Here is a 27,832-nt window from a genome sequence, read left to right as displayed (position 1 = left end):
CCATTAGCTGGTAGCTGTGGAAGGAGCTATTCCATGCAGCCACTTAAGCCTAAGTGTACAAAGCAAAAGAATTACATAACATCGGCTGAAAAATGCAAATTCTGAAAATAAAGTGAGGATAAGAAAAGCTGGAAAAGAGTTGGCAGGACCGACTGGCAACAATTAGGTATTTTGGCACAGGTATTGAAAAATCTGTTTGAAAGGAAGATTACCCTTTGCTAATTAAAAAAAAAAAAAAAAAAAAAAAAAAAGAAAAGAAAAAAAAGGAAAATTTATTTAATAGGTTCAAAACTTGGTATGACCTCTTTGCAGGGTCATGCAGAGACAAGTTCATAGAGTTCAGCTCAGTAATACAAATGGATAATAACAGTCATTAAGTTGTCCATTAAATGCCGTTGCTATGTCCAGTAAGTGCCAAAGTCTGACTTCTGGAACACTTGCTTTTTTTTCTTTTAGGTTAGGCCTTCAACCCATTTGTGTGATCATAGCACCATTTACTTTAATGGAGCCAAACAGACTTAGCCCAGCATTCATCTGGTCCACAAGAGAAAAAAGAAACTACAGTGAAACAAGGCTCAGGACCCATGTTTTGGTCAATAACATAGGTAGTGACTAATGGAAGGAAGATATGGAAAACCACAGGCTGGTTCTGCATAAGTGGGAACACCGGCACAGTCATAAACGCTTAAAAAGGAACATGGTTACAGTCATCTTGTGTTCTGACCAGCTCTTCCCTGTGTGCACAGCTCAAATGCACTGGTTTTCCTTGAACAGCATATACAGTTGCAATTAAAACTGAGGCAACATTAAAGATACATTACTTAAGCTTCTGAATAGCAGACATGTACATATATAACGATATATATAAGGCATAATTCAAGATTAAAAAATAAACCTGTCACAGCATGTGTATTTGTTACTCATTCGAGAATATGGCCTTTGTTGTGCCCAGGGATGGTGTTACACAATTTCTGAAGGAACACTTGGAAATATAGCAGGAGGCATTTCTCAGGCCTGTAAGTGCCTTTTTCTGAAGAAACAGGAGAAAACATTTTCTTTCAGGCCTTGAAAAATCAACTGTTTGTTTTCTGTTTTACAGGTCAACATGGTGATTGGCATTTTGGTATTTAATAAACTTGTTTCTAGAGATGGAATCCTAGATAAAAAGCTTAAACACAGAGCGGGGTAAGCAAAAAACTGGTTATTTTAAGGCATATTAAAATTGTATCACTGATTTTCAATTATGGATATTCACCGGAAGTGCTTTTGATTGTGCTTTGAACTTTTATATCAGTGTAACAGTGTGTCTAACAGATTCCATTCATTGCAAAAGCTGCTGTTGCATTATCCTGAGAGAATGCAACTAAACACACTAAAGATAATAAAACACAAGTACAACAGTATTAAGTTAACAAGAATGAAGATTTAACAAGTCTGAGTGAAGGTTTCAAAAAACTGTCATACATGAAAGCTGCAGTTAGGAAGAGCTTTATGAACTGTGTGTACTGGAGGAGCTGATTATTTTGTCTAGCTGTCAAATGTAGTTATTGTGGTGGGAAATGTTACTCATTTGTGTAAACTGTTATAAAATGTTTTACAGCAGTATATTCCTTACTGAGGTCAATGTTATTCTGCCATTCTGACTATGCAAAGAATTTGCTGTTGTTCTTACATTCATATCTACATAGATGTATCTTCTCAATTAGTGTAATAGAATTTCAGAGTAAAACACCCCATGTTTTAAAGCTAAAAAAGAAAAAGGCTAAACAGAAATTCTGTGTTATTATTTACTTGCATTAACATTCAAATTCTGTTTGTTATCATGAGAAGAAAGGATTGTGACAGTGGTGGTATTAGAAAATGCTTTTCAGTGGATTACAGTGATATGAAGAAATGCAGCAGCAAACCTAGATTCATTCCATATCACAGAAAAATATTTCACAAATGTATCATCACCTTCTAACTGCATATGAGAATATATTAAAACTTTGAGTAATTTTTTTTTTGCAGCTACATGTTCTACTATTGTCTTTTGGGCCAGCTTGTAGTAAACACCACCAATATCTGCATTTCTAATTAGGATAAGCAATGGTATCTTCATTTTACTGTGTCTTACTGCTATGGGTAAATTTATTACAGCTTCATTTTGAATTATTTTACAATTTCCCTAACAGCAGCATTCCTAATAAGTTCAATACATTGGTTAGATGAGCAAATTTATGATCAATACTTCAGCTGGTGTGATTTGAATTTAATATTAATTCAATTAAATCTTTCAGGTTTTCAGCTCTTTCACCATCATTCGGACAAATATGTACCAAAACCTTTCATTTTGTTTCTTCTCTTTTCCTTCTTTTTCATTAAAAAACATCAATTTTTTAACTTTGTCTACATTGCTCCACCAACACTGTTAAATGTGTTATAACACTGATGAAATCTAAAATATTGTAAATCTACTCAAAGTATTTCAAGAAAAGAAATAACTTAGGAATCACAACTTCAAATTCACATTTGGTCTAATTCCAGTGATTTAAAGAGTTGGAGCAGCCATAGTCTTGGCGTTGTACATTTTCTAAGGATATCCAAGCTTCGATTTACCTCTATCTTCAGCTACCCAACTGTAGGGTATAGAAATCTATTTGCTTGTATTATACTTTCCTGATGAAACAAATAACTTGCTTTCTAACTGCACAACTTAGCAACAGGTATTTTATTTTTAAAAAATGGATAAACAGCTATAAATTATTCTGTCAGAAGCAATCCAGCTATTCTGGGAAAGCATGTAGATACCCTAATGAGAAACAATCTTAACTTTCGTGATAGTATAAGATGGTGGCTTGGCAACAGCATTCCTTGATACTACTTGGCATATGATGTGTATTGAGTCATTCTTTGGGGCACAGAAGTTGGTGCAGCATTTGATCTCCTGTAGAAAATGGATTGTCACTCATTTCTCAAGTATCTCTTGCCAGCCATGCTCAGGAAGGCAACTTCATTCTTTCTGGCAAACATTGGACTTAACACCTGTCAAAAGTTCAGTCAAAAGTTCAGCTGTAGGAGTCATTTATGTGGGATTTAAAGCAGTGAATGGGGCAAAATACACTAAGTCCATATGACTCTTACCACTTAAATAAGTATATGAAGAATCAACAGGTGGAAAAAAGAGGTGGTTTTCATATATTTCAATAATTTTCCTGACATAAGAGGTAGCACACATATATGGCCAGACAGAAAGATTATTTTTGGTTTATATACAAATCAAGTTCTATTATTATTTGCTAGATGCAAAATAGATCTATAGAAGTAAGAAGAATAGTCTATTCTGATAATGTTGAAGTATTGCTGAGCAAAGATAGAGAGGGTTTCCTCAAGCTTAGCTAAGCTCACCCAAGACATTTTTCTATTTCATTCATTAATATAGATCTTTAATTGATGTAAACTGTTGTGGATTCACTGAGTTATCTTTCCACCCTACGATCACCTTAAACAAAGTCATGGTTCTTGCTGTTTTATTATGGAAAACAAAAATGCATTTTAATAGAAAATATACTGCAGTTCTTTCTTGGAAAGCCATCATTTGGTTTATCAAAATGGAAACCTGTGGAGTTCAATGTTGTTTTGAGCAGTATGTTAAGAATCTTGTGAATGCTGGGTTTGGCAATAAAAAGGAGTTCCGCTGGTTGAAATAACTGGGAAAAAGCTGAAGTGTTACCTACCTACACCATGTTGACCACTTTCCAGCTGGGAATAGGTAAAGCACCCTTCCTTGTCACATCTCAGCTATGGTTATTCCTTGTTCTGACAGCAGAAAGAGAAGGAAGAACAAAAGTCCTTATTTAGTCAACTCAAGAAGTTGAATGCATGCTGTATATAAAAGAAAATTTAAATTCCAGGTTTTGCCCCTTAACTCTTCTGACAGGTGCCGAGGTACAATTGTCCATACAAAATGCTTTGAGCTTAATGCTTGTGTACTGTGTTTTATTAAAATGCAAAACTGGTCACCCTTTTTTCAGTAGCAACTGATATTTATTTCATGAGATTCCATACATTTCAAGCCCTGTATTCAGACCTTCATATGGCATGAATAATATCACTCCAGATGTTAGTGGGCCATTCAGATTGCTAGTACAAATCTGACTATACCGTACGCCTACACTGATTTGCTGCTTGAATAAATTTTGCAGGTTTCTTTCCCTATTAATATTTTGTAATTGTGCATACTTCATACTCCTCCTTTAACCATCCTATATTCCTTTTCAAGTTTGGATACCACAGACTTCTAACAGGTCTGAATAGAGGGATTTCACTTTGTGTGTCTATCCTAGCACGTGCTTATGTTTACTTCAGTGTACTGAGCAGTTTTGATCACTGGACATCTGGGGCCTTTTTACTTAAATGGAAAAAAGTAGAGACTGCATGAAATGAAGCCCCATAGCATTAAAATTTAAAGGTAGCAATAATGTAAATTACAAAGTACAGTTTTGCAACAACATAGAACATTCATCCTGAATAAGTCTACTTACTTTTTCTGCATGACAACATATTTAAAAGCTAAATTTCAGTAGCAACGTTTTTTGGTGACAATTCAATATTTTGTTCTTTTTGTGGGTGTTCTGTTTGTTTGCAGTCAGATGAGTGAGCCTCATAGCGGTTTGACGCTCAAATGTGCCAAGTGTGGAGTAGTTTCAACAACAGCTTTGTCAGCCACCACCGCCAGTAATGCCATGTTAGTCCTGATCATTTACATCTTCTTGTTACAAACTTATACAGTGCATGTGAGACAATACTTTGATGATAACTGTGTTTGCTAACACTCTATAGAGTGCTGAGCACGTTTAAATGTTTTTTAACAACAACAAAAAAAATTACAACAGTGTTTATTAACTGAATGCAGGATATTCTTTCGAACATAAAGTACGAGACTGTTACATTCTTGTTTGTGATTTTCAAGTTAAATTGATAAAATGCCATCCTTAAATATGTTTTATTTTAATAGTGAGCTTTTAATAATTTTTTTACAACATTACAATGCTGCTTTTCTCTTTTTTTTTCAATAGGGCATCCCTTTGGAGTTCGTGTGTGGTGTTACCACTTCTAGCTCTGACTTGGATGTCTGCAGTTCTGGCCATGACAGACAAAAGATCAATATTATTTCAGATACTTTTTGCAGTATTTGATTCATTACAAGGCTTTGTTATTGTCATGGTCCATTGTATTCTCCGAAGGGAGGTGAGGAATGGCTTCCCAGTTTTCTAAAGGACTGTGCTCCTGTTAATCTCTCAACTGCTCTTTAGTGTCATATACAGCTTGCTCTGTGACAATACATTTCATAGAAAGAGAAAAGTATTTTGTGTTGAGATGTAGAGGAGCAAGTGAAAGAGAGGAGAAAGATCAGCTATTTCTAGGCTCAGAATGTCAGTTTCAGTATAAAATTGATTAAAGGTGGCTTTTAATGAATCCCAAGGTCAGGCTTGCACAATATTGTGTTTATAGGTGAATGCCTACCTTCTTATTGAAATAGGTTTGAGAGCTATAACACATCAGCTTTGCTGGCAGATCTGTGGTAGTGGGATTGTCAAAAATGAGCAGGTGGAGCCAGACTGGAGAAAACTAAGTATTTTGCATCAGCCATTTATCAACTTTGGGATATTTATAACACTGATAAACCAAATCGCATGATTCCCTATGATTGGCAAGAGTTATTCAAAAGCATTTCTGGACTGAAAAAACAAGAAGATGGTTCAAGAAAAGTTTATTGTACACACAGATTGATCAAAACACTTGAGAAACTAATGAAGGTATATTTTTCCATATGGGAAAATAAAACTAATAAAAAGTAGTTTAAGAATAGCAAATAAGAAAAAATTGATGTGCTTGAAACAGTTTTTGTTTCAAAAGTCTGTGTGGACTCTTCTATGGACTAGTTTGCAGCAGCAAACACATAATTGTTTACTGCAGTAAGTTCCTACACAGAAAAAGACATAGCTCCAGTTATAACAGTCTGGCTTTAAAGAGTATGGCTTTCTAGCTCCAGAGACCTTTAGGTGAGTAGAAGCTAAGGTAGTAACCATCATGCAGAGTATGCAATGCAGCCTTTGCACTGCACAGGGTACCTCCTTAATGAAAGAATAGTCTGTTGCTTTCAGTTTCCTGCAAAAGCATTTAGCTCTGACAGTGCTTGTCAGGGAAATCCTGCCAACATATTTGTCAGTCTTGATGACAGCTACAAAGTTATCTCAGTTATAGCCTATAGCACTGATCTAATATTTATAGCATGGCAGCACAGGCAAAACAATAATCCTGACTGTCAGGAGAAAAAATATGAGGTGGGGTATATCACCATAAAATTCAAGCAAAGAAGAGGACAGCCCTGCTTTATTATGCTTTTATAGTCATTACATTACAAAAAGACACAGACTTTCACAATTATATACATAAAACTCCTGGTTTTCCTCTTAGTTATATTGATATAAACATAAATGTTAGAAACATTTTTTACTTTCTCTAGTATGCTATATCAAAGATTGTGTGTGACAAGGAAGCCAGGGACATTCACTGAGTAAGAGATACAACTAGTAAGACACTCAACCAGAAGGGTTGTGTTGTGTCTATTTCTGCCCTCCAGCCACTCAGGGTCTTTTGGAAAGATGTTCAATCTTTCTATACTTGCATCTCCTAACTTCTATGACAAATATAAAAAATATAATACTTCTTAATCATGAGACCTTACAGACCATCTGGAAATTAGGAAAGAAAAATGCAAAATAAGAGTTAGGTATTGTTGGTTTATGTTGCTTTCTTAGCCTAGAGAGCCAAGTATTTTTTTTTCCCTATCCTTGCTGTTTACATACCTAATTAGGCATTGGAAGATGGTAAGGTATGTGTCACAGTACAGAGAATGATAGGAGAGGTTGCCATTGAAGCTTCTTGATCAGAGTAAAATGGTTTGCCTGACCTGCTTGAGTATGAGATGCTCTAAAACTAATTTGAATCACACTGAGTAACTCCTGTTAATGCTGGCAATAGGAGGAACCCACATGTATTTTCTTCTTTTGCTGTGCTCTGCTGACTAGAGAACATTTGGGTTAAAGGCATCGTTGGCGTCTAAAGCCCACATTTCTGTATTACAAGGGAAAAATAGAGTACATGAGTACAGAGAGGGTAAGTTATAAAAGCTTGGAGTTGGTTACTGTTGCTAAGGAAACTACTTCCCTGGTAATATCACGTTCATCACATCTGTCTCTCCTGCTCTGCCTGGCTCTAAGAAAATCTTGTAACTTGATGTTAAAAGGCAGGAGGGAAAAACAAGCTTCTCTTTCAAAGTAAAATATAAAGACAGCACAGTCTACATAAACAAGGTTGAACAAGCAGCTTAGCAAAATAAGCTGGTATTTAGGAAGTTCAGCCTTTTGTTTCTGACTTGTGTGAGGACACCTAGAAGTTGCAACATATGTCAATATGATTGATACAGCTACAGTTGACATTCTGTTAACATGTTAAAATCACCTATTTTCACTTTAGAAACACTGTAAGAAGCATGCACATTTAAGAATATCCTAAAATCAAAATTCACTGCTTTAATATAGAACATAGTGAAAGTAGGACATGAGATTCTCGAGATCTCTGAAGCAATCAGAACTGGGAAGGTTTCATGAACATAGAGTACCAAACATATGGAGGCCCATTGCACGCAGTATGTTCTGAAGTAATAATGCTTTGAGGTCAAGCATCATGAGGGTTACAGTGATATTCAACACATCTGGGAATGCTATGGAGGAAGGGATTTTTATTTTTTTTTTTTAACAAATCACTGTGCCAGTGCTTCTCTGATAGCATAAAACTCTGAAGTATGACCTGACTTCAGCACTGATAAAGTGAGAGAAGACTTAGAATAAATTTGTAGCAGCTGAGAGATGCCAAATTAAATTAACCTCAAACATGTGGAAAAACACAGCAAGAGTAGTGCCTAAAATCAGAATCTGAGTCATGAGGTCAGGCACACTTCACTTTACCACATTTGGGAAGACTTAGTGTTTTGAAATTAGCCCAGACATTCTCACCTTGCTTCATTCTTCTTCCTGCTCTATATTAGTCTTCCTCAACCTGCAATAGTCACTTATCATGACTGCAGAGCATTCCTACTCATTTAAGGGCTGAGCACATTAAAATAATGCTTTCTAATTACTTTTTTTTTTAATTTATTTTGTTTTCCCTTCTGTAAAAGCTCTTAATAGCTTGCAGTACGATATGATGTATTGAAAGGGGACAGCTTTTCACCAGCAACAATTAATGATTTATCCTTTTCTGCTGTTCACAAAATGTCCATGAGTAGAATACAAATTTTTTCCTTTTAATAATTCTGAATAAGATAACAAGTGTTTTCTATGGATAAAGAATGGGATGTAGATTGTTGTAGGCATTTTATTGAAAGTACTTTCATATTCAAACAAGAAATGATACTTATTTGTTTTGATTGGAGGTCACCAAACCATATTCCTCTTTTCCAAATCACACCTTGCAGTCAGGTTGCTAATAGGGATACTTGCATTTCTAGAAAAAAAAAAAAATTAAAACTTTCCATTCCAAAAGGTGCCTTGCTGTCCTTTCTGTGGTATGCATGAGAAAGCAGCAAAATATGTTTGCATTCTCCTGTCAGCAAACAGGAACTGATTTTTCTTTTGAATGTGCCTCTATGTTGAATCACATCCTTCTCACAAAAGTATTGCAATTTCTTTAGACACGCATTCTGCCCAAAATCAAAGTAAAAATAGACTTTCCTATGAAAAGATAATTCCTCAAATATACCTGTGGTTTAGGGACAAGTCTTAAAATGTACTTTATGGATCATACTTGTAAACAGCAATTTCTGCAAAGTTCTTTTTTAATTTTGAGAACCCAGACTCTATGCAAACAGTCTACTTTTCTTCTTCTTGTGATCGCATTGAAGATATTTACCTGATCTGAAGACTTTTACTCTTTGAAGAGGTGCATGAGATTCCTTATACATGGAATTATAGAAATTTTGATTGGAATCAGTACCGTCTTTCAAACTGACTTATTCTTTAAAGTATAATTAGGAAGCACTATGTATCTGATTATAGTAACTATTAAGAACTGTCTTTCAAGAATCTTACCTTTATTAAGCAGAAGACATATTTAATTTTGCAATGGTTAATAGTATATCTACTAATCCTGCTATCAGACCTGTGCCAAACTGAATGAGAAGACAAAGACAAATACTATCACCTGAGACAGATTTGATTCAAGTACCAGATCATCACTGACTACTAGTTAATTCTGTCCCCAGCAAATCTAATTCTGTGGTCTTAATGTGATAGACTGACAGATTTTGCAGCAGCCACAAAATATAGAAAATGTATGAACTGGCAGGAATAGGCATTTATGTTTACTGCTTCTGCTTTATTAAATATGCCAAAGAAAAGTCATGCATTGTATTACATACAGTTTAATTTATTATTTAACAGGAGTAGAGTGTGTGATGTTGCACAAGAATCAGTATAAGGTATTGTTTTCACAGGTTCAAGACGCATTTAGATGTCGACTGAGAAATTGCCAGGATCCTATCAACGTAGATTCTTCAAGTTCTTTTCCTAATGGACATGCTCAAATCATGGTTAGCTTTTATTTCTTCTTTGACTATTAATTTAGTGTTCCTACGCAAAAGAAAAAAACTGTGTTGTACGTGGCAAGCACATACAATGCAGTGCACAGTATGCACAGCTTAAATATCAACACCATTTTTAAGCATAAGCCTTTTTAGGTCATTATCTGCTTGCTTTAAACACTTAGCAAGTTTTAAATTAGTGGTGTGATCATTTAGTGGAGGACAGAGAATTCCACCATTGTTCTTTATGACAAAAAGTTGTTACATAAGAAAATGAGAAAGTAATCTAAATATATCATGACTTTTTCTACTATTGATGCAAAGAGAACTGATGGATTTCAGAGTTTTCTCTTCATTAGGCCTGGAAAAATGTTCCTCTCAAACTAAGTCAGACAAGGAGAAAGTGGTAGAAATTCTAGAGGGGCAATCTATTTAGCGGCTTAAATTAAGGAGATGATAGTGAATGGCACAGTATGCCAATTTGGATTTACTAATATTGTTAAGTAGTATACCAAGACAACACATTGGTTCCTTCAATTCAGTGACAGCTTTTCATTGACTATAATGGGGACAGAATTAGGCCCTAAAAAATGCAAGTGTCAGCAGGAAGATGCCCTTCCAAAATGATGACACAAAAAGAACCCAGTGTTTGGACTTCTCAAGGAGGAAAGAGATCAGTTTTATTAAACATTTTTCATGCAATAAACATATTGTGGAAATAAAAACATCGTTAAGAATTACTTGAATTCTATAACATGATAAACAGTTTTGTTTCACTGGGAAAAGTGTGCTTGGATTTTCAACTGTTAAAAATCATTCTTAGCTCTTAGAATTAATTTTTTGCCCAATAAAATAAATAACAGTTGTTTTCAGAGAGTACAAGGTTTATGTGATTACGTTAGTAGCAAGGGTGGACAGAATGTTGCATAACAAATAACCACTTCATAACAAATTAATCAAGTTTCAGACAGGGTGGACTAATTGGATTGCACTTATTCACAGTAATTTGTATTGCAGACTATTTTCCATACTTCTTTCTATAAAATCATTATGAAAAGCTTCCTTTAAGATGATCCTTCAATGAGATAAAGAAGTTACTCTTCCATATACATAAAAATGTATACACTGTATCGTTTTATTAAAAGTATATACTCTACTTCCACCTATTTTATTTTATTTTTTCTGGTCAGGCAGCATACTTTGAAAACCACCCACTTATACTTTAGGAAACTTTGTAAAGCTCTGCTGTTGTAAAACAATACACTTCACCTTCCCAGCAACAAGAAACCACTTTTAAGAGACTATGACTCTGTAAGTAGGACATTTTGGAAGTGCTAGTTGACAAAAAGATATTGTGGTTTAGTTTTCAGTTAATAATGGTTGACCTGTTCCATTGTTTCTTGTTACAGACTGATTTTGAAAAGGACGTGGACATTGCTTGTCGGTCAGGTAAGAACAAGAGAGCATTTAGCCAGCACAAAGAAGTCTTGTACTAGTTCCTTGTGAAGTGAAAACTAGAAAAATATCAGGGCTTAACTGTTTACAACACATATTTATAAATGTAAAGAGAAAAGTGATACTACTGTATACATTTATTTCATTTTCTCACAAAAGCCTTTTAGAGTTCAGCAGCTGGGAAGTAATTATCTGTTGAAGGCAAATGGAAAAATGATCAGTCTTAACACACAAAACTTTCTTTGCTACACAAGCTAATGTGAAACCATCATTTTGCTATTAAAAAAAAATATAGAATCATAGAATCAATAGTTAGGGTTGGAAAGGACCTCAAGATCATCTAGTTCCAACCCCCCTGCCATGGGCAGGGACACCTCACACTAAACCATCCCACACAAGGCTTCATCCAGCCTGGCCTTGAACACTGCCAGGGAGGGAGCATTCACAACTTCCCTGGGCAATCCATTCCAGTGCCTCACCACCCTAACAGGAAAGAATTTCTTCCTTATATCCAATCTAAACTTCCCCTGTTTAAGTTTTAACCCGTTATCCCTTCTCCTGTCACTACAGTCCCTGATGAAGTCCCTCCCCAGCATCCCTATAGGCCCCCTTCAGACACTGGAAGGCTGCTATGAGGTCTCCACACAGCCTTCTCCAGGCTGAACAGCCCCAACTTCCTCAGCCTGTCTTCATACAGGAGGTGCTCCAGTCCCCTGATCATCCTCATGGCCCTCCTCTGGACTTGTTCCAGCAGTTCCATGTCCTTTTGACGTTGAGGACACCAGAACTGCACACAATACTCCAGGTGAGATCTCACAAGAGCAGAGCAGAGGGGCAGAATCACCTCCTTCGACCTGCTGGTCATGCTCTTCTTGATGCAGCCCAGGACACGTTTGGCTTTCTGGGCTGCGAGCGCACACTGCCAGCTCATGTTCATTTTCTCATCGACCATATATACATAGTGTATCTTAACAGCTATGTCTATAAAGGATACATCAATTGGTGTTAGGTTTTAAAAGGGTAAGTTTTTTAACACTCTAAGTGAAATCAACAGTAGCTTAAGCAGCATGGTATCAGGAAAATTAAATTTGATTCCACTTTACTGGAACGAGTTGGGGTCCTTTAAGACGTCAGTAGTGTAATTTTTACTTAGTAATCAGCTATGTCTGTTTCCACATAAATAACACATTTAAAACTATTTTCCAACCTTGTGTACAGAAAGTACAGGACAAAATAAATTACCATTTCAATCCTATAGAAATTTTTACATGTAGGATATATTCCCAAAGAACAGTTTTTCCTAGGGAGGCAATCCTACCTAGACACCCCCATTTTTGAATGAAGAGAGAAAGAAAGAGAGGGTGGCCCTCTCCATAGGGTGTGTCAGGGCAGAAGCTGATCTGCGTCACCTGCCTGAAACGTGCTGTCTCTCTTCACTGGCTATATGAGGAGCCAAGAAGGCTGATCTCATTAAGGTAAAGTTTGAATTTCCAGTCACCCACATTTAAAAAACTGCCAGTTCAGTTCTTGAAACATAGTAATAGCTCTTCCATATAAATTAGTTTTAATATGCACATGTATTTTGAAGGGACCAGGGTAGTGCATTGCAACACTATTACATGTCTGTCACCATCCAAAGCAAGCGCAAATCCAGCATTGGTCCATGTAGCTCCTACTCCTTACCTTTGCCAACATGGCCTTGCAGTAGGGAGAGCCTTGCCAAGGGCATCCTTAAGGAGATGGACTTAGAATGCAGTTAGGATCAGGCTTTCCTAGATAAACATTTAATCTTGGTTTCTTTTAATAAAACATTTAAGAACAGATCACTTAAGTGTCTTAATAAGTGCTACTGGAAACAACGGAGCAGCCACAATGAAGTCGGGTATTTGTACTCTGTTGTTTAAAGGCAAATTGTTCTTTTCATAATGGAAACACAAGAGGAAGTTTTTTGTGAGGTAGGAGAGTAGGAAGCCTCATGGCACTAAGCTGACAGGTACTGGGGGATCTGGATCATTACATCCCTTAGGCTGCCAAAAGGGGTGTAAATGTAATACCAAAGATACTTCAAGCTGTCTTACTGTCTCAGCCCATGAGCTAGATTTTATTGCACAAACTAGCACTGGTATGAATTTAAATATTTTCAACTGGGACAAAAAAGTCCTTGCAATTTTTCCCAATATAGTTACTTTTTTGTCACTTTTATAAAAAAAAAATAATAATTTAACACAGAATAATTTTAAAAGTCATTAAAAAGAAACATTTAGGAGCTCAGAAACACATGTTCATGGTTATAATCTTATGGTAGGTCATTACAATGGATTGACAAGATTATTCTGCCTAACAATCTGTTTGACATTTTGGAGGAGGTTATGTGGAGTTAATAATGGCAGTACAGATGTCATAGTGTTTTGGTTTTATTTTTTTTTTATCCTTAATCGGGTTCCACATGGCAGGCTTTGTTTAAGCTGTAGGTCACCTAAGATCTATATGAGGCAGTAGCAATAAATGAAGGAGTGCTTTTAACTTATATAAATGATGGAGGCTTAGTCAGAGATCTGTCAGTTAGTTATACTGTGTAGATTAAGAGATGTTGATCTAAAAAAAAACCCCAAAAGACAATAAAACCAAACCTTCCTATAACAATGTTTATGGAATAAAAGTTATTAAATGGACAGAAAAAGAGTTTAAGAAGATGCACTGGTAAAGAGAGCACTGCTAAATAAAGCCACAAGAAAAAGCAGTGTTAGGCAGACATGGTGTCCTGTTGCAATAATTTTGTTCTCTGACCCACAGTTCTACATAAAGACATTGGACCTTGCAGAGCAGCAACTATAACAGGAACACTTTCTAGAATTTCACTAAATGATGAAGAGGAGGAGAAGGGACCAAACCCTGAAGGAATGAGCTATTCTACCTTGCCTGGAAATATTATCTCCAAAGTCATCATCCAGCAACCAACAGGTCTCCATATGCCTATGAGTATGAGTGAACTGGCCAATCAGTGCTTAAAAAAAGACAACAGTGAGTTGCGGAGGACTGTGTATTTATGCACTGATGATAATTTGAGAGGTGCAGATATGGACATAGTCCATCCTCAAGAACGCATGATAGAAAGCGACTATATAGTCATGCCCCGGGGCTCAGTAAATACCCAGCCATCACTGAAAGATGAGAGCAAAATTAATATAGGCATGGATACATTGCCTCATGAAAGGCTGTTGCACTACAAAGTTAATCCAGAGTTCAATATGAATCCTTCTGTAATGGACCAATTTAATATCAATTTAGACCAGCACCTTCCTACCCAAGAACATATGCAGAATTTACCATTTGAGCCCCGCACAGCAGTGAAGAATTTCATTGCCTCTGAGCTAGATGACACTACGGGATTATCAAGAAGTGAAACTGGATCCACAATATCAATGAGCTCCTTAGAGGTCAGTGGTGCATAAACAAATTGCATGCTCTGTTGTTCTAATTATTTGATAAGACAATAAATTGTGTCTTTTGTCTAAGGGGTGAAGCTAATGTTTTAATTCAGTATAAATTATTGTTTGGGATCATACACTGCTGTTCCTATTTCTCTTATTATCAGAAGTGTTTATACCTAGAAAACAAGATTAAATTTTCCGAGCCAGTCTGTAGGAAACTCTATAGTCCTGGAGATTTAACATTCCACACGACTGCAAAGGATTTCGTGACCTACCAGGTAAAGTTCACTGGAAAATACTGTGTTGCTATGAGAAGAAAATCTGTTTCTGCAAGATACAAGTGATAATCACTGACCCTACCTGCAAGCACATGCAGTTGAAAATATATGCCATTTTATTGCTGACAATCATATCTCTCTCAGATATGATAGGTCTGATTCTGCTCTCACTCATGTAAATCTTGGATTTTTCCATCCAATAGTTTACCATTTACTGATTAAATATTGTTTGCATGTGTGTGCAGGCATTGGTACAACTGATGTGTGCAATAGGTACAAGTGGACTTCATATCCTATATTCCAGTCAGATTGTGAAACTGAACTGAAAAACCTTTGAAAGGGATTCAGTTCATTACTACAATCTCTCTGTTGGATTTGAACACTATAAAAGTGAAAACAATTCATGTTGTTTCTTCAGACCTAACTGTCAAATACTGCCATTCCTATTCAGCTTTTACTTATGCAAAACCACCAGTGAGGTGGAATTAATTTCCTATTTCGGCCTCGTTAAGAATTGGAAATACCTTTCACCAGCATTTGGTGGGAAAGAAAAAGACAAATGAGAAAAACATGGAACATAGTCTTCCCTGAAAGAACTTACAGATGCAAAAAAAAGCTACTGTATATGCAAAGCTACTGCCATTAGCTATTACTCAACAATGTTTGGACCCGTCTGTGTAGGGAAACAGAGACTATACCTGACTTTTCAACTGTTAGATACAGAACTGTAGCAAATACTTCATAAATAGGGGATATTTATGTATATTTCTTTTTAAATGGAGTTGAAGTTTTGTGTGTGGATTGACTGGAGAGTTTGGGCAGAAGATCAAACTTAGTTTATTTTCAAGAGATGCCTTTACCAGCTTTGAATGTGAAATATTCTCCATGCTGTTTATATTGTGTGTATTACCATAAGTTTTTACAAGACATAATTTAACGAAAAAAAAAATGAAAAATGAAGTATGGGGCTTTGCAAGTAGTCAAATAGTATCTACTTTTTGTTTATTGCTAAAGTGAATATGTAAAATCTTGGGGCAAATTTTCAGTTATTTCTAAAAGGTAGTGCAAGTACTTGCCCACTCAGTGCTCAGACAGACAGACTCTTTCAAAGCAAGTTTGCATTGTAAAGAAGTTACTTCCATCAGCTCAGGTATATTAGTTAATAGATCTCATGTGGTACAAAGAAGTGCTTCTCCAATTTAATGCAACCCCAGAAGGAGGATAGCTAAGATCACCTTCCTGTAGTATCCTCTCCTACCTATCTACAATACTGTATCCTCTCCTACCTATCTACAATACTGTCTTTCAGTTAATTTTTGTCAGATATAGGGGCTCAAATCCAGTCCAGTTAAGACTGGACATATGGTTGAGGTATCTAGGGAAGATTCATAATTCCTTGACAAGATAAACGTGCCACTGTATCATCCACTCTACCTGAGGTCTGAATACTCTCTGGTGATGCCTCTCTCTTCCCACTGGTGATAAAGGCCATCTAGCAAGCCTAAAAAAAATAAGACATTAGTTAATTTGTAAAAATTGGGACAATAATTACTTCATCTTACACAGAATTCCAATTCCCGAGGCCGCTGGAAAACATGGCTGAAAATCTCTGAGTATAGTGCACTGCTCCTTAGAGTTATTCATTTTTTTACTACGTTTGTCTCATATTTTAAACTTGCCTCTGAGATGAGATTTAGACATCGAATTTGAATCTCTGTTCTGCATGTAATTTTTATTCTCAGATGGGACCACTAAGTATGAAGTAGAATATGTAGTAAAACATAGTAAAATATGCTAGCAAATATTTAGCCTCTTCTACCTTGGTAAAAATATTAGGTTTAGAAAGCTGTATTTTGGTCTAGAAAGCTGTAAACAGTTATGTTATTAAACCTTATTGAACCTAGCATAATTCCAAAGAATTAGGAAAAAAACAGATATTAGGCAGATCAGAAATGAAAGGAACTGTTTTGGCTTTTGTGTCTGCTTTTGTGGTTCTCAACACTACTTGATTATATAGCATTACTTCATCTTTTGATAAGGATGCACTGCAATGAATTGAAGATAGGAACATGAAAAAAAATGTACGTAGAAGAAAATCAGTGTCTCAAGCAGATTCAGACGAACAGATCCAGCCAGATAAAAGCTGTGATTGCATTTTATATATGTGCAGTGTGTAAAAGGCAAGGCCTGAGGTAAAGACCCCAGATGGAGTTGGCTAAAACTGACCAGCTAGATTAAATTTACTGCTGCCATAAACAAAATAAAGAAGGGAGGGCAAGGAATTGTCAAAGTATTTTTTATGTCCAGTACAACATAACTTTAAAAGATTTCAAGACCTTTCAAAAGACAAGGCTTTATCAGCCGCTATGGAACAGCAAACACTGCAGCAGGAAATTCAGATCATTCTGCCTATGTTTTTGCAGACAGAGCATGACAGGACAAAGTAAAGGGGATGATGCTGAGCAGTAGGAATCCTCCCACCCATTCTACTCATTCTGCTGTCCCAGCTGAACTCCAACATCAAAGTTCATGGATTTCTGCTCTACAGGGACAGTTCCCCTTTCATTTTTCTGAAGAAACAGAGGTGTCCCGAGACAGGTGGTGAAGGCCTCCTTTTGTGTCTTCTGCATAATACAGGGAGTTGGGTTCTTCCACTGTTTTCCACTGTATGTTTCCAGGTGCTTTCTCTGGAATTAGCATAATACTATTTTTTTTATCATGTAACTACACATTAATTGTCAACTACCACGTGAGTAAAATGTACTTAGGCAGTTGTGACCTCTGTTAACACGATTCTTCCTTTTAATATAATTTAAGGTCAGTAACTATTAAGAACATAATAATGGGAATAGTTTATGTAGCAGTTAGAGAATTTATCAGGTTATCAGAACACCCTAAGATGTTGTGTGACTCATTTTCACGTAAGATCTGACCCAGCTTCTGATTTCAGAAGTGTACTTATGAAGCCCCAAATATCTCAAGCCACAAAAATGCTGCAGGCATAACTGTTTGCAACCGGATACCCAGTAAAATACAATATATTGACATATATACAATAGTTCTTATTTGCCGACTCCCTTTGTGGTGGATGGTAGTCTTTGTGGCCACAAAACCAAACCAGCAGAGTCAGAGGACCCTTCAAAAAATATAAAGCTTAAGTTTTTTCACATCTTAAAATTGCATTATTTCTTTAAAATTTCATTTCCCTCTTACTAGTGAAATACCGGAGTACTGTGTTTGAAGGAACCAGTTTACAGACCTATGTGCACTATAATTCAAAGAATCGAGTACGTTTGGAAAAAATAGCTTTTGAGTAATATCTTTACCTTTCTACATTCATTAAATCAATTATTTTCTGTATTTTGCGCATTCAAAGAGATAATCAGCCCTTAGAACATTGTGTCTATTTAAATAATTAAAAAGTGTATATAGAGATAAAAGCATAGCAAAAAAAACAAAGCTGTGTAAAGTGAAGGCTAAATTATTTTTATGTTTTCTTTTTATGTTCTCTTTTATTTAAACTTTGTATTAATTATGATCACTGAAGATGGATGTTTTGGAATAGAACCATAGTATCAGTGCAAGAATATATGTCCTGACTTTTAACTCTGCAGGGAGGTTCTGTCACCCCTACCATTAGATATCTAAATGTAGGCATTCCCCTTCTGATATGCAAAAAGAGCTTTACGTATTCGGATCCCCTTTAGGGTCAAAGAGAGAAATATGCACTTTTAGACCACTTTTAGACATCTACTCCAGGACAAAGAAAATCACATGCCCTCAGTGCAGATATCTCTTTTCAGGTGTGATAAAGGAAGCCAGAATGAGTAGTTTAGATATAAACATAAAAAATGCTGATGTCCTAAATTTAGTCAGTTGAATCCTACAGTGCATCACAAACTTTCTTCTCAAACTTTCTCCTAGTTTTTATATCTGCATATTTTTCTCTCAAGAAAATACTTCATTGGGAACAATCAAATGCTTTATTACATATGAGGTGCATATTACATATACACTGAAGTGTATATTACATATATACTTTCAAAAGATAGTCTGAGAATGCCATAATATTTACACGCAAGTATTGCCCAGATAAGTGTAAACTTAAGGATCTGCAAATTCCAAACGTGCAAATCAGTGGGGTTTTATGTTATTTGGTATGTACCCAAGAGTACTCATGCAATTATAGGCAAAGACAGGCATATTAATACATCATGGAGTTTCTTAGGAGGAGTAATTGAACATCTGGCTAATCTCCTGTACATCCCTTATATGCTTGGATTAAAACTGGCTTTGCTACCTTGGCATCAAAGTGGAGTGTACTTCTTCAGTTCAAAGTGTTTCAATTTTAATGAAGAAAGCACTCTCTGTACACTCTTCTGGAACGGTTTTTATTTTGGAAGTGTACACTCAGAGTGGTGTGCTCATTAAAATGAAATTACTTTGAAGTGAAGTACTGCATTCCCAGCCACTTAGATGCAGAGAAAGGTTAGGAGGTTTAAATATAGAGGAGAAAGGTGATCTGTGCAACAGATAGAGATCCAGGATAAATAATTAACTTCTTTTTATTGTGTAAAGAAAAAATACAAGAGGAAGTAGATACCTGCTGCCTGAGTGTGCGAGGAGACTTGCATCATTCCCTTTGCAGAAGAAGAATGAAGGGTTCCTTCACAGGAATTATGGCTAGTGTAGTGTGAGCAGAAATGGAAAAGAAATGAAAGGAGACAAAGACTTTTAGCTATTTTTAAGATGAAGGCTATGCAAAGGCAGACTATAAAAGTTATTAAAGGGAAGAAAGAGCATCTGCTCTGTAAGAACAGGAAGGAAAGCACTTCCCAAATTGTTTGCCATGTAAATGGCTGGAATTTTCTTTCCAGTCTCATATCTTCCTTCCTTATCTTTTTTCTGAGTTTCTGCTATGAGATCTTTATGTGGAGGAAGACATAAAGCCCTTAGAATGGAAGCTGATTGTCTGACCAAAATAATCCTTCTGTATTCATTCATGAGAGCACTTAATACATTCAAAGGCAGTCAGCTTCAGAGGTCCTTGGCCATATCACTGGCAAGGGACTTCAGGAAAAAAAATACTGCCACAGCCGAGAAGATAAATGGTCTAAAATTAAAAACAAACAAATAAAAAACCCAAACAAGCAAATGAAAAAAAAAAAACAAAAAAAAAAAAAACAAAAGAAGAAAAAAAAACACTCCCCAAAAAAATCCACAAAAAAAAACGGAGAAAACCAATCAACCAAACAACAAAAAACTAAAAAAAACAGGAAAGGAGAGAGTAAATACACAGTCAAAACAGTCAAGCTGGTCAATAAGGTACCAAAGCATCAGGCAGAACAAAAGTAAATTGGTGTGATGTCATTTTGATTTTGATAAGAGAAGTAAAAAGAGAGAGAAAGAGAGAACAGATAGAGAGAGACGAGCACCACAGGAATTTCCTTTGTCATGTTTCCACAATGCATTTATTTTCAGGCATTTGGTATATCGGATTTCTCTGCTTCCCATTCCCCATTTCATTCTTCAGTAAGCTGTGGAGGCAGTTCTTGCCAATTTTGTGACTGTCAGTGAAATGAAATCTAGCCCTATAACAACCTTCTCTTTCTTTCACTTGAGTGTGTAGGTTGCAGAGTCCTCCGACTTCAGAAATTGATGCATCTTATTTTCAGGTTACCATACAGGCGTGGGGGCAGAATCATGCAGAGTTGATTCTCGTAACTGAAGATATAAAGGACTAAAATTTTAGTCAGTATTGTGAAGTGTAGCATATATTTCAGACTTTACATTATAAGCAGCTAACTTAACTACATATGATCCTTAAGAAACATATTTTCGATTGCTTGTATATTTAAAAAATGCTACATTTTTCCCCTTCAGAAACACAAAGCAAGTGGGTTCATCTGATTGACTAAATACATTTGCAGGTTACTGTATAAAGAAAGGGAGCAGCAAAGCAGAATAATTTTAAATTAGTTTTAAATTGAGATTTCTGAAATTACGTTTGTGCTGTGTGTTGATGTGCAGAATTCACTAGTGTAGTTTTTAGAATTAATATTCCCACATTAAAGAGCTATTTCACTTTTTCATGAAAATTTGCTTGCTTTATGTCTAGCTCATGTTATGAACTAATAGCCATCATAATCTTCTATTGAGAAACTAAGGGATTTTTCAGTTATATACACACAAAAGACATTTTAAATCAAAACTGTCTATCCACATTCCATTTTTTATATCTCTGAGGGCCAAAAAAGAATTTCCCTTAATTTTGTTCTCGGAAAAAGTCCTCCCCAGGCTAAGATCTTGTATGTCAAATCTAATCTCAGACTGAATTGTAAACTGCTGATAATAAGGCTTTATATTAATGGAAGCATGGTTATAGCCCTCACTATAATACAGTATCTCTGGTTTCAATTATACGTTGCACAATGCAATATATCTTCAGGAGCATCTCATGTAATTAATCAGGTAGTGCTGTAATGCAGATTAGAATAAGGAGAAAACCAGGCATTTGTCATTTTACAGAGATGGAGAGGAATTTTATTAGTCATTTAGTAAAAGCAGCTCTTTCCTGGTGCCAGCAGATTAGTGCATGCTGGTGTATGGAAATTATTCTTCAGTATTCTATTTTCGTCCCTCAGTGAGCAGAGTTTAAAGTTGCTCTGGAATTACACACGGAAGCTATATATGATTAGCGCAAAGTAAAATTGATTTAAAACAAATTATTACTGCAAACCTTTATTCACAGAATTTCACTTTGGTCCTGGCATGAAGTGCAGGTTTTGGTTTTTTGCCCCATGAAATTGATTTTATCAATTAAGATCAAAGAGCTCTAGAAATCAGAGATGGAAAAAATCCTGTCTGGTCATGTCTTCTATCAATGCAAGAACATTTTCTACAGTGTGTTTCTCTAATACATACTCAAACTTCAACACTAGAATGAAGGGCTTCAACTTTTCCTTAGAAGATTATGATATAGTTGCATAAATTGTCTTTATTCCTTTTAAAAAAACTTCTCTCTGAATTACAACTTTTCAGGTTTTTCTCACACCAGCTTTGTTTATTGGTTCGGAAACCTTCTCAGGTTTCTGAACAGGTTTCTGTGCTTTCCTTTTCCAGAGCCAATATTTAAACAAGCTGTATCACTTTTTTATCCTTTCCTCTTCACCCAGTGCTATTAACTCTTTAAAAGAACTTTCTGCTGTTCTCCTCTGAAATTTTCCCAGTTTAGAGGCATGACTTGGCTTCTGTCAGTGTAGAACTGATGCTGGAGTTGTTCAGAAGGGACTGTTCCCAGCCTTGCCTGTTTAAATGGAGATGTGACTTTTTTTTTTTTTTTGCATTTATAATTGTGCATGGGTTTCAGTTCACTGCTTACCCATACCTCTTGGTTGGTTTTTTTTTCTTAATCAGAATTATACCAGTCAGCTCTCGGCTGCTGAATAATTGCATTTGTCTTCAGCTTTTTAGGTAGCCCCTTTATTTGTTACCCTTGTGGGTCTCCAGCATTTAGGGCTCTTCAGATTGAAAAACAGATGACTGAGTAGTGAATAGGGAGCAGTTATTCATATTTCCTATAATATAAAAACCAGAGGCATCAAATGAAATGTCAAAGGAATAAAAAAAAAAAATGTAATTTCCTTTGTCATGTTATGCATATTTAAATTATGGAATTCACTACCCCAACATATTTTGTGTGTCATAATTAAGAATAACTACAAAACATGATTAGACTAATAGAGTGCTGTAAAAAAGTGTCACTAAACTCAGTAGAGTAAGTTCCTCCCAAGGAAATTCCTAAAGTACTGAAGGATTAGGGAGGGTATTGTAGCAAAATGTCTCTTTATACTTGTCCTCTACTCATCCCTGAAACACCACTGCAGAATCTGGTCAAATACAAAATAAGAAATGAGGCAAACTATGGATATTATGCTTTACAGATATTTTTTATTTATATTCTACTAATGTTAATACTGAAGTGGACCTCAAACTGATCTTTGAAACAAAACGCTGGCTTCCGGTCAATTTTTTATGTTGGCTAAAATAATTCTCAGTTTTGCAAGTGGGTAAAATGAACGGCTTCTTGAAATGAAACATTCTGGTGCAGCCAGTTCAGCAGCTCATTTGACGCAAGAGATTTCCCCCCAGCACCCCTTACTCCACTCAGCTGCTGCCTTTTATTAATTTAAATTGTGGAATGAGCCAGATGGTTGATTTCTGAAATCATTTAGGTATGTGTGGAAAACCCCATTTTTCTCAGACAAAAGAGACATAACAAATAAACTTCATATAAGAAAATAAGTTTATCTACAATCACAATTAAAGCAACGATTTGCATGGTTTACGCGTATCATACAGAAACTAGAAGAATTGAGTAGAATGACAATTTCCGATTGGGACTGGAGGAAAACTATTCCATCCTTGTAAGATTCCCAACGACTTAATGCTTCTGAATATGTTCCCTCTCTCTCAAAAAAAAAAAAAAAAAACCAACAAAACAAAACAAAAAACCCCACAAACAAACAAAAAAAACACAACAAACCCCCTCCAAAAAACCAACACTGCAGTTATTTCAAGGCCAGGAGTAGTAACCAAGCCAGGAGGACCTGATCATGTATGTCATGATGTCAGCAACAATACTGCAAATAACTTTCACTGGTGCAGGATCACCTTCATAACCAGCATCCTTTATTTTCCAGGAACTCATAGAACTTGCTTGCTACTGTTCGGACCTGTGGCAGTTACATACTTTCCATGTCTTAGGAGAATAGGCTCTGACAGCACTTGTACTCCAATTCACTGTATGCAGCCATGGAAAAAAAGTGAAGCACAAGCACAGAACAGATGTCCTTCACTATATAAATTTAAAATAAACGTGATAGATTCTTGTTGAGCCCTAGAAAAATCCCCACTGAGATAAACCTGTGGTATGACCTGCTCAGTCATAACTGGTGTGATCTAACAGCATAATTGCAATAGTTGCCTCTTTCTGACAATAGCACAGTTAAATATGTTGTAGACTGTTAAATATGTCTTTTTACAGTGTTAGAGATGTCTGGTGCAGAACCTAATAATTCAACTGTGCCAGGAATATTTTCACTATGGTCAAGGAGATCTAAGGCAAAATACAAAAGTTCCAGGTTTATAAATCACAGTATCTAGCAAACTACACATTTCTCTTAAATCTTCCATGTTTTCACTTAGGATTCTCAGTCAGACAGTTCAATTATATCAGGTTTATTACTGAACTGTAGCTCAAAAATAGATTTTACAAGCATTTTTCAAAGCTGCTCCTGTAAACTTCATCTGCTGTGCATTTCTTTTGTAACTACTGAGCCTTTACAGTGGTAGATGTGCTCTAATTGCATCTTAAGAATAGATCCTTCATCATTAGAAATACATACATTTCTTCAGGTATTGATTTACAGATGGATGATGAAGGCAGATGTCAAAGGTATACTTGTACTGTGGCTCTTCTTACTATGAATGAGAAGTAAGATCATAGCTGCTTTGAGAATCTGGGCTTTTGAGACTCTGGCCCTCGTATTTTTCTTACCACCAAGACCTTTTTCATTTCTGTGTTTTCATTATTTTTGCAAATTAATTTTTCTAAAATAATCTCTTTAAAGTGTGCTAGGTTAAATCAAGCCTTGCTGATTAAATATAACTTCTCCAAAGCTTGTTGTTGGTGGTAGTGTTAATTGTATTATAGGCTGTTCTTTTATACTGCCTCCCAGCTCTTTAGGCATCAGAGTTTGTCAACAGTGCTACAATATTATTCTTCATATTATTGTGGATTGGAGCATCAAAATTTTAGTACAAAACCAGACAACCTGTGACAAAGTGGTATTATCAACGGCTCAGAGACCATCCATTTTCTGCAACTGAAAGACTTGTAAAATTATTCTTTGAATTGCAAGGAAAAAAATACAGCTTACTAAAGGATCTATGTTTGTTAAGCCAAACAAAATCAGTCTAATGCAGTCAGTAACATTATTCATCATGACTTAACGGGTTTGACTTGTACGTCACTGCAGAAATTAGGAGCAATTTTTTGAAAAGGTTCCTTCACCATGGCTTAAAGTCATCCTATCCTACCACAAAAATTAGGCTTAGACTGTAGAATCAAGCTTTTTTCTTTTTTTAGGGTACTTTTCCTTTCCTTTAACAATCCTTCCTGAAGTGGAATGTATCTTTTCTTTCCATTTGCATGGTCTCTGCACTCCTCTCAGCTCTTCCAACTTAGCTGCTTCTTTCTACATCTTTTTAGTCTATTGCAAGCTGTTCAGTTTCCAACCTTAGGAGAACAAATATATTTTTATCTGTTCTTTATAATATTTCTGCTTCTTTCTGATATAATTTGACTTTATAATTGGGGGTTTTTAGAATCTGTACAAAAAATGTGCTAAATTATTTATGATATGTCTAAGCAATCATATTCTGTTGCATTTTATAGAAGTGATTACTTCACTAGTAAATCATTCTTGCTTTATATCAGATGCTTTGAATCAGATTTGTCATAACTGTAAAAATATCATTGCTTTCTCCATCCAGATTGTCATTGCAAACAAACAAGCTGAAGCTATAGAAAGTGTAGATGGCTTTGGCTTGATTTTGCTTTCATTTATTCCATTAAAATCAATGGAGTTGTACCAATGTAAGCCTGATGTAGGAAAGAATCAATTTCTGTGTATCTATAAAAATCTACATCATAGATATGTATAGATAGCTGTGTAAAAAATATAGATAAGATGTTAATTTGCAAATACCAAAGAAAGCATAGAGAGATATTTTATACACCAACAGGTTCAATTGCATGCAAATAACATGCATATTATTCATCCCAGTGAAATGCAGTCTGGTTTATTTCAGAAAAAAGAATATGATAGTGGTCTAATAAACTCTATGCAAAGTCATGCATTAATCTTAAATTATCAAGATAAAATCTACAGCCTCTTATGAAAATATCTAACATATCTGAAACGAAAACGAGAATGTTATTTAGACTCATTAATATAATTTGGTAAATAGTCCCCTTGTTAATACAACCTCTTTTTTCTTTCTTTTTTATTGCTTAATAGAGAAGAAAATCACGTTATTCGGACCTTGACTTTGAAGTAAGTTTTACTGAATTATTCCTGACTATTAAAGGTATTTCCCTAAAAGTAAACATGAAGTCTTCAGCGTAGTAGATGTCATAGGGTTGTTCAATTGGTACTGTACAGAAAATGATGAACAATTCATTAAAACTACTTTGGTGCAACTTGTTTGTAAAATATTCTGAGATCAAACTGTCATATTGCAATATTAACCATCATGGTTTCAGTTCTGAAATTTTCTGCCTCTTCATTTTCATCTAGGTTTTTTTTTTTGTTGTTGTTTTGTTGTTGGTTTTGGTTTTGTTTTGGTTTGTTTTTTGCTGGCTATCAATCAATTGAAGTGTGACACTTCTGTAGGACAGGCCATGTTGCAGAAGGTGGCTTTGTTCAAGAGATTCTCAATAATTTGTTCTATCTCTCTGCAATACTTATTTACTGGCATATGAGATCCAAATACAAATAGTGATTATGAACGTGTCAAATTTTGAACTATGAAGTGCTGCTGTCATTTAAGTTTATGGATCACATGCTATATAAAAAAATCAAGCTCAAGTAAGATTCTTACGTCGGACATCCACAATTCCAGACAATTCCTGCTGAGTGAGAAAGTTTAATTGTGTTAGTTAATGACCATTTTGTTCTATCTCAGTAAGTACGATTAAGTCTCTTAGAGTTTTGTTTATTTGAGGTTTTTCCTCTCTACTCTCTACCAGAAGAATACAGGAATTAGTTTTCAAGGGGATGTTAATTATTTGGGGGTTTTGCACAGGTTGTCTGTTCATATGTATTAATAGTTTGATATAAATTATGGGTGACTCCAGAGAAGCTGATCATAGTTGCATGGAAACTACAGATCTCAGGTTAAACTTTAATATCCAATGGTCAGTGGATATCAACCATAACTTTAAAAATTATCCTGTCTGTTTGCATGTACAAACAAAGGCACATTTTATTATTATTATTTGGGCTGTAAGCACAGCAAATGTAATTTCAGATTTTACATTCTAGTCCATATAAGAAAAAGAGGCAGAACTACCAAAATGCAGTCATAGCAGTAGTAATAGAAGCCTTGCAATGAGAGGAGGGTTTGCTTTGGTGATCTGCTTTTGCTGACCAATGCTGAAATGCTGACCATCCATGTCTGATTGTGGCTTCTTGCTAGTTTAACATCACACCTGAAACTCTTATGTAGTTTTCCCTGTGAGGCTATAGCTACTTTAAGCCAACATGCAACATCTCAAATAATACACAGAAAGTTTAAGGAAAATAAAATTCAAAGATTACTCTAAATATGCTTTAGAATAAATGCATAGAAATTAAGAAGAAAAACATGAATCAAAAGCAAAAATCTGAGATGAAAGCAATTCTAAAATCAAACTAAGCAATGTGAACAAAAGTTTTATAATTATAGTGATATAAAGAATTCTGGATTTTACTGTTCTTTATTGAAAGGTAGGAATATCATGCCACTGACCATGAGAATGTTCTCACTCAGGAGAGCATAATCCAACATGAAGTAAACACTAACAAAGCAGCGCACATTCTGCTCTTTCTTGCCTTGCTTGCACTGTTGTTGCTTCATAGCCTAATATTTTCAGAAATATGATTATAATGCAGGAAAATGCATTTGTTTGTAAAAAAGGAAGGATGGGGCCATTGGGAGTGACTGCTGTGGAACTGAGAGTGGCAATGACATAGTGCCAGTTGCTGCTGTGTTTTAGAAGTACTGACTTGGACTAAACCTATCTGACCTCCGTGTTTTATGGGTCCTCTGATTAAGCCTGTGGGCTTTCCTGTGTTCTTACACATAGCATGGCTGTCTCTCTGAGGTAAAGCAAAATAAAAAAGCTACAAAATGTTCAAATAGCCGCATCCTGAGGAAGGGAATTGAGACAGTGTTGTGTGGCCAAAATGCTGCTATACCGATACCTCAAAGCAGCT

The 27,832-nt window shown here is 35.7% G+C and overlaps 1 protein-coding gene across 1 annotated transcript in view; it reads left to right on the top strand.

Annotated features, from left to right (window-relative positions):
• Window positions 1-27,832, top strand: part of ADGRB3 (adhesion G protein-coupled receptor B3) — a 478,713-nt gene that overhangs the window by 442,952 nt on the left and 7,929 nt on the right. The window contains exons 23-29 of the mRNA XM_065681454.1: window positions 1,100-1,185; window positions 4,628-4,726; window positions 5,058-5,229; window positions 9,539-9,634; window positions 11,035-11,074; window positions 13,874-14,517; window positions 25,874-25,909. Of these exons, the coding sequence (XP_065537526.1) occupies window positions 1,100-1,185; window positions 4,628-4,726; window positions 5,058-5,229; window positions 9,539-9,634; window positions 11,035-11,074; window positions 13,874-14,517; window positions 25,874-25,909 (1,173 nt within the window). The remainder of the gene's footprint in view (window positions 1-1,099; window positions 1,186-4,627; window positions 4,727-5,057; window positions 5,230-9,538; window positions 9,635-11,034; window positions 11,075-13,873; window positions 14,518-25,873; window positions 25,910-27,832) is intronic.

The sequence above is a fragment of the Lathamus discolor genome, chromosome 5 (genome assembly GCF_037157495.1).
Source record: "Lathamus discolor isolate bLatDis1 chromosome 5, bLatDis1.hap1, whole genome shotgun sequence".
Classification (NCBI taxonomy): Eukaryota; Metazoa; Chordata; class Aves; order Psittaciformes; family Psittacidae; genus Lathamus; species Lathamus discolor.
The sequence above is the reverse complement of the archived record's forward strand: the minus strand, read 5'-3'. Positions and strand labels throughout refer to the sequence as shown.